Here is a 14,755-nt window from a genome sequence, read left to right on the forward strand (position 1 = left end):
AATGGCACAGGTGTGTGTTCCTTCAAGATAGATTCAAGCTACCACATTCTCAATTTCGTTTGAGAGTGGAGTAACAGGAAGATATTCTCACAGTTGGACAATGGTGTGTGTGTGTGTGTGTGTGTGTGTGTGTGTGTGTGTGTGTGTGTGTGTGTAATAATCATTGATTATTGCTATTTGCTAATGTATTTGAAATTGGCACACCACATGCATTAACTTGTTTATAATGATGTCTCAAATTGATCAGCTGAGTCAGCTAATCCTAATAATGCAAAGAAGTGAAAAGCTATGTGAATAACTTTTTGTTGGAAACTAAACTTGACATTCTAAAAAGACTGGATTTGGGTTAGTGTCACTTTAATGGTTTTGAGCAATTTGAAAATCAACAGTACCTGATCCATTTTGTAAATAATGTAAATAAATACAGCATACGTATAAGTTTACAAAATATATAAGAGCAATACAGCTCAATCCTTCCTACTTTAATGCTATTTGAAAAATATAATAGATTTAACTCCTACCTTTTCGTAGGAAGTTCTTCAGCCTGACACTCACATCAAATTAATGAAATTAAATTTATGACACAACGTTATGATTTAAAATTGTTAATATATACGGTTTCTTAAAAATAATCCTGTATTCAATTTCCATAATCTACCCACTGCCAAAAAGAAGAGCACAGCAAAGTCGATGTACATCATCCCACCATAAACTAAACCGCCCAGCAATAACGGACAGGAAATTGAAGACAATTGTCAAATTTACTAAAATTTACTAAATACTTTAGACTAACCTTCTTAATAAGGGACAAAGTTATTTCAGGATGGTCCATGCTCACAAGAAGTAAAGTCACACCGAGCAATCTCCACTCTCTTTTATACTAATAATAAAATTCAATTTAGTGTACCGTGACGAGATTATTTTTATTAACCGATGTAAATAATGTTATTTACACATGTGCGTAAAAGTCCACGAGTCCGAAATCGTGTATGGTATACGTAAATTTATAGCTGAAACACTTGAAACTTAATTTCAAGTGTTTTGGCTATTGGTAGTTTTGTATATTCATATTGTGTATTAATATTAAAAAAAACGGGATATCCAATTAGACCTATTGTTTCCTACAAATATTCGTATCATATTTATATGATGTAAAACCTTTACATCTGATTTTAAAATTCAGTATAAAAAGTTCAGAGTCAGTTTTTAATAAATTAAGACAAAAAGTTAGATAATGATGATAAATTGTTTTCCCTAGACATTGTCTCATTATACACTAATGTAGATGTTAATTATTCGCTTGATACATTATGGGATTTGATTAACAATGATTCCATAATACTGAATAAAACCAGGTTACCAAAAACTGAAATATTTTATTTAATCAGATTTCTCATTCAAGCCAATTACACCGATTTTCAATTGAATATTTATAGACCAATTTTTGGACTCCTGATAGGATTAAGTCTGAGTGGCCTTGTTGCGGAAATTTACCTCAACAACATTGAACAATTACATTTAAATCCGTTTATTCCAAGCTTAATGGTAGGTACCTTGACGATATCCTGATCATTTCTCATAAAGATATTGTAATTAATCTCATGGATTTGTTTAACAAAATTCATACGAGACTTAATTTCACTTTAGAAGATGAAAAACCGGGAGAGAAATCTATAAATTTTTTAAATTTTACATTAACTAGGGTCAACGATAACATACAATTTAAAATATACCACAAACCAACAAACACAGGAAAATTTTAACATTATTCAAGTTATCATCCTTTTACTTAGAAAAGAAGTATCATTTTTAATCAATTCTATAATGCTTACAAATATAGTTCTACACAGGAATCTCTAAATAATAGAGAATGTCGTTGAATATTCTCTAATAGAGGATATTCAACGACATGCAAAGCAAAAATTAGAATCGGTTTCACTTAATAATAAAAACATTACACAAAAATATTTTATTAAAGTTCCTTATGTACAACAGTGGTATAAACAATTCATAACTATTTTTAAAAATACAGAATTTAAAATTGTTGTGCAACGCATAAGTAAACTCCACACAGTATTGAAGATGAGGAAGAAAACTACAGTTTTTAATATGGAACGTACGAACGTAGTGTATTACATTGCGTGTGGGGAATGTAACTCTTGTTATATTGGTTCTACCAAAATTATCTTTCAATGCGACTACAACACCAATCATCCGTAAGGGCAAAAAGAACAGGTGCATCTGAACTTTCTTTTCATGCCATCCATGAGAATCATATGTTTCTTTTTAATGAGGCTAAAGTATTTAATACACAATATGAATATACAAAACTCCTAATAGCCGAAACACTTGAAATTAAGTTAAACCCTAATGCTATAAATGTACATTGACATAAAAGCGCATGTGTAAATAACATTATTTACATTGGTTAATAAAATAATCTCGATACGGTACACTAAATTGAATTTTATTAGTTCTTGATTATTATTTAGAATTTGAATTTTATTAGTAGTATAAAAGAGAGTGGAGATTGTTAAGTGTTACTTTACTTCTTATGAGCACGGACCATCCTGAAATAACTTTGTCCCTTATTAAGAAGGTTAGTCTAAAACATTTACTAAATTTTAGTAAATTTGACAATTGTCTTCAATTTCCTATCCGTTATTGCTGGGCGGTTTAGTTTATGGTGGGTTGATGTACATCGACTTCCCTTTGCTCTTCCTTTTGGCAGTGAGTAGATTATGGATTGAATACAGGATTATTTTTAAGAAACCCATATATATTAACAATTTTAAATCAAAACATTGTCATAAATTTAGCTTCATATAATGTATTAATTTGATGTGTCAAGCCGAAGAACTTTCTCTGAAAAGGTATGAGTTAAATCTCTTATATTTTTCAAATATAAGTTTCCATAATTTTGAGGTAAGCTTTCTTGCACTTTAGTATTTTTAGCATATACTGTATCTATGTTTTATGGCATAATTTATGTATTTAAAGCTTAAATTGCTCCTCCTACTTTTATTATTGTTATATTGAGAAAATAGTTCCTTAAAATCATAGACTCACTCTGGTCACACCAAGTTAAAATTATGTACCTTATATTCTATGGATAAATTTCCCCTGCCTAACACAGATTCACTTAGCACTCTGTTGTTTTATAATCCAACTTATGGGCACTAAGTGGGGGGGGGGTTTCTTTCTTTTCTGCTTTTTTATGAAAACCCCAAGCACAACAGGTATTAGAACATGGGTTAATAATGGTGCCTCCGTAGCCAGGTGGGAAGGAGCAGCAGTGCATAGCACATGCTTCTTGATGAGCCCGTCACCACCAAATATGGAGGATGCGGAAAGGTCGGGAAATGACCACCGCATATCCCGGAGCAATATGGCCTTAGTTGCTAATGCTCCTAAAAACCAAATAACAAACAAACAACAAGCATGGGTTAATGGTTGAGGAGATGAAAAAAGATATTTGTTGACATAGACTTGATTATGTATACTTCATATGTATTTTCAGGAAATACATATAAAGAGAAGTTGTTCCAGAAAATGGAAGTTTGAAGCAATAAATGAAAAGGTAATGATCACCCTGACTTACATTTCTAGAGAAGATGTGGTCTCTAGAAATCTGAATGTCATTGAAGGTAAACCTAGGAGCCAAAGAATCCTCTTTGTAAGGTATAAGACAGGACTGAAATTTAGAAGGATGGAAATCAACTAAGTTATCTTTGTCCCACTGGAGATCAGCAGAAATTGGTAGTGGATATTCGAGAAGTTGAAGCTGTTTGTGCAGGGCAAGGTTTTTCAAAGTGAAGGTGGAATGCAACTTATCATTGGCAAACAATGATACAATTTCCAGTCAATGGAAGAAGGTTTATTAATATATAAGAGGAAAAGAATCTGAACCATGGGAAACAAACATAAGTGGGAAGCCTCCGTAGCCAGGTGGGAAGGAGCAGCAGTGCGTAGCACACGCTTCTTGATTAGACCGGGGTTCGAGCCCGTCACCACCAAATACGGAAGATGCGGAAAGGTCAGGAAATGACCACCGCATATCCCGGAACAATATGGCCTTAGTTGCTAATGCTCCTAAAAAAAAAAAAAAAAAAACCAAAAAAACCAAACCAATAAGTGGGAAAATTAAAGACAGAGCTATCTATCGTCAACCGAAGTGAGCACTCAAAGAGGATTGGACATCCAATTATAAAAAAAAACAGTAGGCAAACCATAAGATGGAAACTTCATGCCAAACACGATAAAAAGATTTTGAAATGTCAAGAGAAACTGGTTGAGTTTCACCAAAGTTTTCCATTGCATTTGTCTACAGATGGGTAACATAAGTCACTCCAGGGGCTCACATCTGGTGAATGTGGGCTTGGCACACCCAGGGTCCTGAAAACTGGATATCACCATTCTTCCCTTTCTTGGCGATTCCCTTCTTTTCTCTCTCTCTCTCTTTCTCTCTCTCTCTCTCTCTCTCTCTCTCTCTCTCTCTCTCTCTCTCTCTCTCTCGGGGTAATTCGGAAATATTTTTTGGCTATTGCAGCATGAGCCGCAGGCTTCCTTGCACCATGTGGCTAATAATAATAACTCAGTATATCACCAGTTGATCGACACTGATGGTATCCACATTGGCAATTATTGATCAAATGGAAAGTTTATAGATAGTTTAGGATTTGGCAGTTAATGAATTTCTCTATTTAGAAAAGTAGTGCAGTGGAATGATAATTGGGAGGGAGGGAGGGATTTGTCACTTTTTTTAGGAACTGGCTGAATTAGAGCAAAATTCCAAGCAGAAGGGAAAAACCATAGCAGAATAAGAAAGTGTAAAAAAGACAACAGCGGTAAGCTCAGGAGCATAGGTTTTGAGAACAAGTGGAGAAATACCATCAGGACCTGGTGCTTTCTTGGCATCAAGACTGTTCAAAATTCTTCTGATATCCTTTTTATGGAAAATCACATGAGACATTAGCGTGTACTGGGAATGGTAGGAGGTGGTTTACTAAGATCATCAATATTCAAGTTAGAAGAAAAATAGGATGCTAGCAAGTCAGCGTTATCTTTAGCCTAGGTGGCAACAGAACCATCCGATTTTGAGAGAGGTGGGAATAGAGATGGGCAAAAGTTGCGGTGAATAGCTGTGGCAAGAGATGCAAGTTTTCTACTCTTCACCTGTTCAGAATATAGTTTGGATTGATTAATAACTGCTTTACAATTGTTGCGAGCTTTGTTGTGGGCAGAAAGTGAACCTGGTGATTTGGATGCAAGCCAATTCTGATATACAATATCTTGAACAGCCTTAGCACATTTATTAGAAAACAAAGGATAAATTTCAGGTTTAGATAAATGACAAGATTTTAAGGTGTAGTGTGGAATAAAGGATTTAAACCCTACAAGATTAATTTCACTGACAACATATGAGAAAACATTAATCTCAGAAGACTTAAAACAGTAATCTATCTAAGGAAAAGAAGAATAGAAATCTCACAGATCATCCTATTTTGGATTCTTGTAATGCCAAACAACAACTTTGAGAATGGCCACAAGAGAAAAGCTCCATTAGAGAGGAGATTTTTACTAATTTGAGATCTGAGGCACCTGGAGAACCCCTCACCTTGACTGTGTACTTGGAAAGCTTGTTTGTAAGAGAAAAAATACCAAGTGTTGGCCATGCAGTTAGGATTGTTTAGTATTTTTAGGTAAATGAACAGTGTGTGGTCATTATTAATTGCAAAAGCCTCAGCCTCCTGACCAGATGGGTCCATGTGACTAGAAAATGGAACCCAGCTGAAGTTGTGAACATTCACATCACCAATGAAAATTACTTCACTCTTAGGAGAGTTGGACTGCAGAAAGATAAGTTTCAAAGAAAGGAAATCAAAGTGTTTCAAGTGATTAGTGGAGTTGGGAGAACAATAGAGCCAATAGATGAATTTGACAGAATGTGGTAGAGAGATTTTAAGCCAGAGAAGATCAAAAAGAGGAGATTCCAAATTACTAAGTATCTGACAGGGCATATCAGAATGGACATATGCACAAGTACCACCTTTGAAGTGAAAGGAATCATATACAGCAAATATTAGGACAAATGAGATGAAATGAGCAGAGCAGTGGTCAATTCAACTGATAATTGGGATTCTGTTAGAAAAAAGTAAGAGAGAGACTTGGCAGATTGTAAGTTCAATGGACATCATTGATATTGGAACTGAGACCATGAATATTTGTGAAATGAATGAGTGGAATGTGTGTTGGTTATGTTTGTTTGTTATTTGGATTTTAGGAGCATTAGCAACTAAGGCCATGTTGCTCCGGGATATGTGGTGATCATTCCCTGACCTTTCCTCATCCTCCGTATTGACGGTGGTGACGGGCTCGAACCCCGGTCTAATCAAGAAGCGGGTGCTATGCACTGCTGCTCCTTCCCACCTGGCTACGGAGGTCCCTGGAATGTGTGTTGGGTTTAGATCATTTCACAGATTTGCTGTATTAGTTTGACTGTTCATGATTTATTCAGTAGAAAGAAAAGATGTATGAAGTAATGAAATTTTTGGATATGGCATACACACAGCAAGAATATACCCAGCTCCTTAACATAGCATGGCCCCAAAAATGCTCTCCCTCCCTCCCTGCATAAATACTACTCGGATTCCCTTCACTATCTGGCAAAGTAGAGACAGATTATACACTAGCTGATCCTGAAGCCTCCTAGAGAGTTATCAATAAGTTCAGTCTAGCGACTGGTCTGCAAACAACATTTTATAGCTGTAACTTCAAAATGTAAGGCGGATTGGATCTCACCATGATGCCCATCATAACCCCAAATTATTTCAATTATACTATTTGATGGAAGAGATGTGGGGATATCCAGAGTTTTGTTCAAACATGGGTTCCACCCCTTCACAAGCCTCCAGTAAGCAGAGTGGTAGTATTACCCCAGTTGATGAGAATCACCTACCACCTAATATTGCCTGGTAACACAGAGTTGTCTCATTGTTCCATGCATTGTGACGTCACACTACAACCTCTCCTTTCATTGGTTAGCACCTGGGTGGTCACATCTAATATACTAGGTGCCATATTTCAAGACTTGCATACAGAGGCTATACCCAGGGTTACTATACCACCGTCATGAAAGTGAAAGCAGAGAATTTGGTTGTCACAAAATGACCGAACTTCTCTGAATTTGTCTGCTTGACTCACGTGTCAAGCAGACAAATATCAGTTCCCCCAGCATTTTAAACCTCCCAGGTAGCAAGCCCAGCTTGTCATACCTGATAGAATGTCTGTGATAGCCTCAAGGGCCAAATTGATTCGTATTTATTTGTATTGATTTGCAGATTTATTCATTCATGAATATGACATTATTCACGAATGATTAAGGCTGTTGACAGATAATACATATGGCTGTTCAATATAGCAATTGGATTGCATCCAAATCCCCACATTTGTTTTCTGCCTACACCAAAGCCTGCAACAATTGTGAAGCAGTCATTAATCAGTTAAAACTCTATTTTGAACAGGCTAAGCATAGAAAACTTGCTTCTTGTCCAAGTGGTAATCGAGCATTCTGGTCTCTTGCCAAATCTGTTGGCAACACCTGTTCCCACATTTTTCAAAACTAGGTGGTTCTATTTTCACTCAGCTAAAGATAAAGCTGAATTACTAGCATTACCTTGGTAAACCACTTCCTACCATTGCTAGTACACTCCATTCAATGCCTCCTGTAGTCTTCTGCCAAAAGGATGTTAGATGAATTTTGAACACCCATGATGCCAAGAGAGTGCCAGGTCCTGATGTTAATTCTCCACTTGTTCTCAAAACCTTTGTACTGAGCTTACTCCATTTTGCACTGTCTTATTCCACCAGTGTTTTCCCTTCAGCTTGAAAATTAGTTCATATCCAGCCAGTTCCAAAAAGGATGACAAATCCTTGTCTTCCAATTATCCCATTGCACATACTTCTCTTTCTAAGATAATTGAAAAATCCATTAACTGCCTACTCCTAGACTATCTAGAAACCTTCCTTCTGACCAGTGATTGCCAGTGTGGATTCCATCAGTGTCAATCCACTGGTGATATACAGGCTTATGTTCCCCATCTATGGACAAATTCAATGGAAAAGTTTGGTGAAACTCAACCAGTTGCTCTTGATGTTTCGAAGACTTTTGATCATGTTTGGAATAAAGGTCTTTTAAATAAGCTTCCATTTTATCATTAGCCAACTACTTTGTAATTGAGTATCTAGTTTTCTATCTGACCAATTACTGTGAGCAATGCTAGATGGCTCTCTGTCTTGTAACTTCCCCAGTAATGCTGATGTTCCCCAAAGTTCACTTCTTTCTCCCATTCGTTTCCTCTTGTATATTTCCAGTCAATGGAAGATAGTGATTACACTATCTTCCATTGACTGGAAATCCTATCGACAGTTTTGCTGATAATAGCACATTGTATTCCACCTTCCAGTTTTAGAAACCTTGCCCTGCACAAACAGCTTCAACTTCTCAAATATCTACTACCAAATCATTAAATGCTGATCTCCAGGTAATTCTCCAGTGGGGAAATGATAACTTAGTTGATTTCAACCCTTCAAAAACTGAATCCAGTCTTATATCTCACAAAAAAATTTCTTCTGTTCCTATGCTTATCTTTCGATGACACTCAGATTTCTAGACAATCACACATCTCTACTGGGGATTGCCCTGACTTTTAATCTCTCTTGGCATCAGCCAAATCACAAATGTTGCTTCTTCTGCATCTAAAAAACTGGGCATTCTCTTTCCCTCTTGACGTTACTTTGTGTCCAAACATTGCTCAAATCAGAAATCCGCCCTACCATGGACTAATGTTCCCACATCTGGGGCATTGCCCCTAAAATCTCTCTCAGACTTGTAGGCTCCATTGAAAATAGGGCAGTTAGTTTAATTAATGACCCGTCTCTAACAAAGTGTTTCATAGACATTCTGTTTCTGCTGCATGTCTTTTCTATAGATACATCCTTGTGACCAGTTTTTCTGAATTGGCTTTTGTGATTCCCACTCTTTCTTCGAACCCAGCCCAAACACATGCTGCAACCAGTGAGCATTCTTTTACTGTGCAACTTCAAACTCACAGAACTGCTTTTTCTTCTTCCTCATTTATTCCTTCAACTTTAGTTTTCTGGACAAAGCTCCTTTCATAGAAAATATATTCTATAGAAATTTGTCTGATATCAACAAGTATCCTGTTCATCTGCTCAACCTTCATCCCATGCAGCATGCATGCTGCTAAGTAGTATATGTTCTAATACCTCTCTTGCTTGTGGTGTTCATTTAAAAAAATAAAATAATATACAGTTTTTGTTATACACCCATTCCAGATGCTATTGAATTTCTACTAGAAAGATGTCTGTTGCTCTCTTCCTCCATCCCCCATTTCCTCACTTAGAATTAGTATCATTCTCCCAGCTATAAGAAACCAAACAGCACCTTATTGTTCTAACTTAGATACATGCTAACCATCACTCTCCCAGCATATAAAGAATAGCCTAAATACTCATATTTACTAGAAGCATTAACACTAGTTCTTAAATGACAGTGCCTAATTTAAATCTCAACTATTCAAATCTATCCGGGACTCACTCTTGTAATATCTGCAGGGCAACATGCTTTAAATTATTTATTTTGATTATTATTATTTTCAATTTTTTGAAACTAAATCCAATATTCTTTCTGCGTTTTTATTTGCTTAGATGCATGTTATTTTTTACAGCCATAATCAAAATTGGTACTTCAGTTCAGAGGTCCCATTCAGCTAGACTTGCTGCTGAAGGTATTGAGATGCCACATTTCTTTGCTTTGTTAAATTAAGTTTACTATAAATTTTGTAGTGTTTTTTTTTAGTTCATTTTTAAAATCTGTTTTATTTATTTATTATTTTTTCTTATAGAAACACATTGTAGATTCCTTCTGGTGGGTGCTTTGGTATAAACCTTACACCCAAAAACAAACTTAGAAAGTTAAATAAAAATTTAAAAAATAAAATAAAATTTTTATATTTCTCTAGTATGGTATTTACTTTTGATTATCATTGTTATATTTTAATTGGAAAAGTATAGCCATAAAAAAAATTCTTTAAAGACAGGTTTGCACTGGCAAACTGTTGAACTTGTTCCTTTATGTGAGAGTGTATACATACACAATTTTTGTGTTAACTGAAAAGATGCTCTTTTTCTTTCATACAGGCAATAACGATGAAACTGTTGCCTGTATAAAAATGATGTACACAAGTTTGAGTATATATATTTGTACTGGTGATGAAACAGTTGCTCACTGGCTATAGTGGCTTTCTTATACAAAGCCATATTTGTTGTAAAAATAATTTATGATTTAGAAAAATTCAAGAAGTGGAAAGAAGACTAAGTATGCATATAACATCTTCTTCCTGCTGGCATATGTCCTATTGCATCATACAGTTTCAAGATGCCTGTTTATTCTGCAGTGGAAACTTTATATCTGCTTGTATCAAGACCCCTAAATCTTTCTCATCCTAAATATTCCTGTCCACTAGTATATATGTCACCACTGCATTTCTTTTCTTTTTTCTCAAATGGAAACCTTACATTTAACAGTGCTGAATCTTTACTTGCTATTTTTTAAAATCATAAGTGTAAATGATCTGAGTCATTCCAAAGCAGAATAGCTTTGGAATGACTAAATATTTAAATTATTTGCAAATTATGTAAATTATTTGCAAACTCCAACATCATTTCCTCTATATTTCATCAATGTCATTGAGGAAAATCATAAACAAGAGGACCTCCAAAACTCTGAAATCCTGATGGATTCTGCTCACTATTATTCCTCTCTGAAGAATGCCCATTAATTACACCCCTTCTCTCTCTCTCTCTCTCTCTCTCTCTCTCTCCTCTCTCTCTCTTCTCTCTCTCTCTCTCTCTCTCTCTCTCTCTCTCTCTCTCTCCCCCCATTTCCTTCACTTAGAATTAGTATTAATAGTGGCAAAAGGTGCTCTAAAGTGTGCTTATACAACATCAGCCAAAAAAAAAAAAAATATATATATATATATATATAAAAATCCAATTTAGTTATCTGTCCATTCCAGGAGTTTCTCTAGTTCTTCATTGAATTTATTCGAACTATACACATCCGAAATAATGGGTAGAATGCCATTCCAGCAATCAACCATCCTTCCTCAGTTTTATGCTACCCCATGTGCTTAGCCTGAACAAGAGAAAGAATCCCTTCAGCATTGAGTTTTCCCAAGCCATTCAAAGCCTTAAACACCTCAAGCAGATAATCTTGCATGTTCCTAGTCTCTCAAGATGCTGCAGTTTCAGAACTGAAGTCCTTTTGGTAAGAACATCCCTTTATTCCATTATCTGTACTTGTTGCAGCAGCTCTACATCCCATCTAAAATGAGGCCTCCAGACCTGTATGCAGTACTCAAGATGTAGCCTGACCATTGCCTTATACAATGAGATAATCATCTCATTCTTGCTAGCAAAATTCTTGTGTATCATTGACAAAACCCCATGAGCTGTCCTGCAGCCTGTCTGCATTGCTCAGAGATCATATTACACAATTTAACAGGAGAGACTGCTTCTACAGGGATATGACACACTTAAATAGAAGGGGTGCAAAAGTGTTTGCCAATGCTATTGAGGCAGCATCAGGTGGATCAGAAAACTGCTAGTCTGGGGAGATTCACAGACTAAAAGATTAAAAGTAGCCGCAGGCAGAGGTGGAGATGATTCTTGGAGGGTGGGGTGCTCAGGGTTTCATTTAGGGACTGATGGCAACCTATCATGAAACAAATAAATACATGGGCTGTGTTAGGGTAACTAAGAATAAAAATAGGTGCATGTATACTTGCATGAACACCAATGCTTTTTTCCTGAAAATGTGCCGTAACGGATCGACTTTTTTTATTTTACAGATTAAAAGTATGCATCATGCGAATACTCGTATAATTTTTTGTTTTTTATAAATTTTTTAGTAGAAAATACATGAGAGTAATTAACCCATTTGGGCTATCCCGAGTTATTTTGTGTATGCCAAGAAGTGTGCAAATTATACAGCTTTTTGTAATAAATTAGTGCTTGAGCTAAAAGAAAGGAACAGGAAAACACTTTTCACTACTCATTATATAAATAAATTTTAAAAAATCAAGTGGAACCCACAAGTACTAACCTCCCGCCACAAGCGATAAATGTGAACTAATTACATTCTGACACACAGTCGCCACAAGTGGATAGGCAAGGTAAGTGTCGCTTACGGGATGCAGTTCAAGAGGGTGCCGAAATATTTTTTTATATTGTTTTCTAATTGGTTAATGCTTATCAGTATTCAGCATTTAGGATGGCAAATTTTATTTTGCTTACTGGTGGCACAAAAAGGAACCTGTGGTACTGTTCTGACATTGCCGTACAATAAATAAATATAAAAAAAAATTAAAATCAGTCATCTGCTGCCAGGTGTAAGAAAATCTCAGGGATTTATCTGGCTAACGCAAAATTAGGCAGATAAATGCCCGAGAAAATACGTTTCAATCATAAATTTGGAGGTATTATTGTATCCCGAGATATTTCGTTTAGTTCAAAATAACTTAAAACTAAAAATGAGATATCTTGGGATAATCCATGAAGGGGTTAAACTAACAAATCTGTAATTACTCATGTTACTGATTGTGAATTGGGGATACATTCACACATCTCTAGTCCACAGGGACCTCCCCCAAATCCAAGGATGCTTTCATAATTATGGCTAAGGGTTTGCTTACTTCCTTCCTTCGATGCTTCCCTTAATTTAATTTTGATAGATCCCATACACCCCAGGTGCCTTTCTTACGTTTAACTTCAACAATTTCTCTTCCATATTTTGTCATCCTACATGAACACCCTTTGTACAAATTGGAACAATGTGCCAATAGTGGTGGATGATAGGGTAAATTGGGAACAGTATATATTAATGACAATAAAGGTTGGAAATGTCCACCTGTGTATATAAACATGCAGCTGCCCATTTTATCATACTGCATGCCATTTGCCCAATTTTCACCAAGTCTGTGTTTTGGGTAATCACTTAATGTCAATAAAAAATATTCTGTTTAAGTTTGTCCAACCATGATGGATTGTTACTATACTTTCTCTTTTAAGATTCCCCACAAAAAAAGTTTCTGAGGAAAGTTGATAATAATTTTCCTACAAAAAAAAAAAAAAAAAAAAGATTTTCTGAAATACATATATATTGATATCAAAATTATTTTTTTGCATTCAATTCCTTTACTATGGGGGGGGGATATATATATATATACACACACACAGTGGATTCCGGTTATTTGGGCTGTCGGTTAATCGGGACAGCTGTTTATTTGGGGTAAATCTTAAAAAACCGAACCAAATCGAGAAAATAGCCAGGGTTTACTTCACTTAATTGGGACAACATGCCGTTTAATCGGGGCAGGAGGCGACAGCACTGCAGATTGCATCTAATATTGTCTACGATTGTCTCCGACTGTACCACGTGGTTTAGTCGGATTTCTGGAGGTCACAACCAAAAAACAAAAAAAAAAAAAAAAAACAATTAGCAGACACATGTTTATTGGGCTTTTCTGTTAGTGCAATCTGTCATAAACGGATAGTAAACTCGATTTTATTGAATTTGCGATAATACCGACAGCTGGAATTCTGTGGGTTATTATGGTGAAATGTGTTTACACTTCCACGAAATCTTCAATCATATAAAAAAATTTATTTTCAGAATCTTCTCTTCATTCCTATTTTTAAAGTTTCGTAACTTGTTACTCTGTTCTCACTTGCACATATCGTGTTCTTTGTTATTGATTGCTTATCTTTTTACTGTTTTAAATTTTAAACCGCCACCCACAAATGTGGGTGGGGGTTAAAAACAGAAATGTCAACTAGTTAGTATGTACATATTACAGAACGTATTAATTATTCTGATTTTTTAATCATTTAATTTAATTGGTAAGGTAATAAAGGGTTAAATTGTGCTTAATGTCTTACTTTTATACCCTGTGGATAATATTCCTCCTGTTTTTGCTAATTAGAATCACTGTTTAATAGAATTAAAATTAAATTCACAAACGTGATCACAATGACCGGCACTTACTACACATTGTATAGTGAACAGTACTTTACTAAGGTGAGTCCATCGTAGCGTGATTTGATTGTACAGTGAACCAATTGTAAAGCGGGGGGGGGGTCCATTGTACTTTTAACTATTTACATGAAACTTCGGATAATTGGGGCAGCCGCTTAATCAGGCCAAAATGCACTAGTCCCTATGTGTACCAAATAACCAGAATCGATTATATATATATATATATATATATATATATATCCAAGTAATCCAGAGTTTACAAGTCATGGAAGTATATTAGCCGTTATCTTTGTGAAATAATATGCTGACCAAAAAATTCTTCCATCTGGTGGTTCATAGTCAAATTGACTGTATAGCAAGTGGCACTGTCTTGTTGGAAACCAGCCATGTGTTTCAACCAATTTTGTGACAACCTCTTCATATTTAAATGCTGAATACTTTCGTGGTATAGACCATTTAAAACATTATTCCTATAGAAAAGGCATAATCTCAGTTGAGTTACAGCATTTATTGTTTTAGTGAGAAACATTGCCCAAACAATATATTTTCATGATATTTCATACCGTACCACACCACACTGGGTTTTAAATGGATTCAAGGGTTCTCTAAAAATCGTGTTGGATTTTCAAGGAACTC

At 35.5% G+C, this 14,755-nt stretch overlaps 1 protein-coding gene across 7 annotated transcripts in view; it reads left to right on the plus strand.

The window, feature by feature from the left end:
* The window catches only part of LOC150078374 (protein hu-li tai shao-like), a 459,870-nt gene that overhangs the window by 342,230 nt on the left and 102,885 nt on the right, over positions 1-14,755 (plus strand). For 5 of the 7 annotated variants that reach the window (XM_090385317.1, XM_090385315.1, XM_090385320.1 and 2 more), the window contains exon 15: positions 9,750-9,809. The exons of the other annotated variants lie outside the window; for them this stretch is intronic. In XM_090385317.1, the coding sequence (XP_090241443.1) occupies positions 9,750-9,809 (60 nt within the window). The remainder of the gene's footprint in view (positions 1-9,749; positions 9,810-14,755) is intronic. 7 annotated transcript variants of the gene reach the window in all.

Source organism: Mastigoproctus giganteus, chromosome 11, assembly GCF_048544385.1.
Source record: "Mastigoproctus giganteus isolate SK-2022 chromosome 11, ASM4854438v1, whole genome shotgun sequence".
NCBI classification, from domain to species: Eukaryota; Metazoa; Arthropoda; class Arachnida; order Uropygi; family Thelyphonidae; genus Mastigoproctus; species Mastigoproctus giganteus.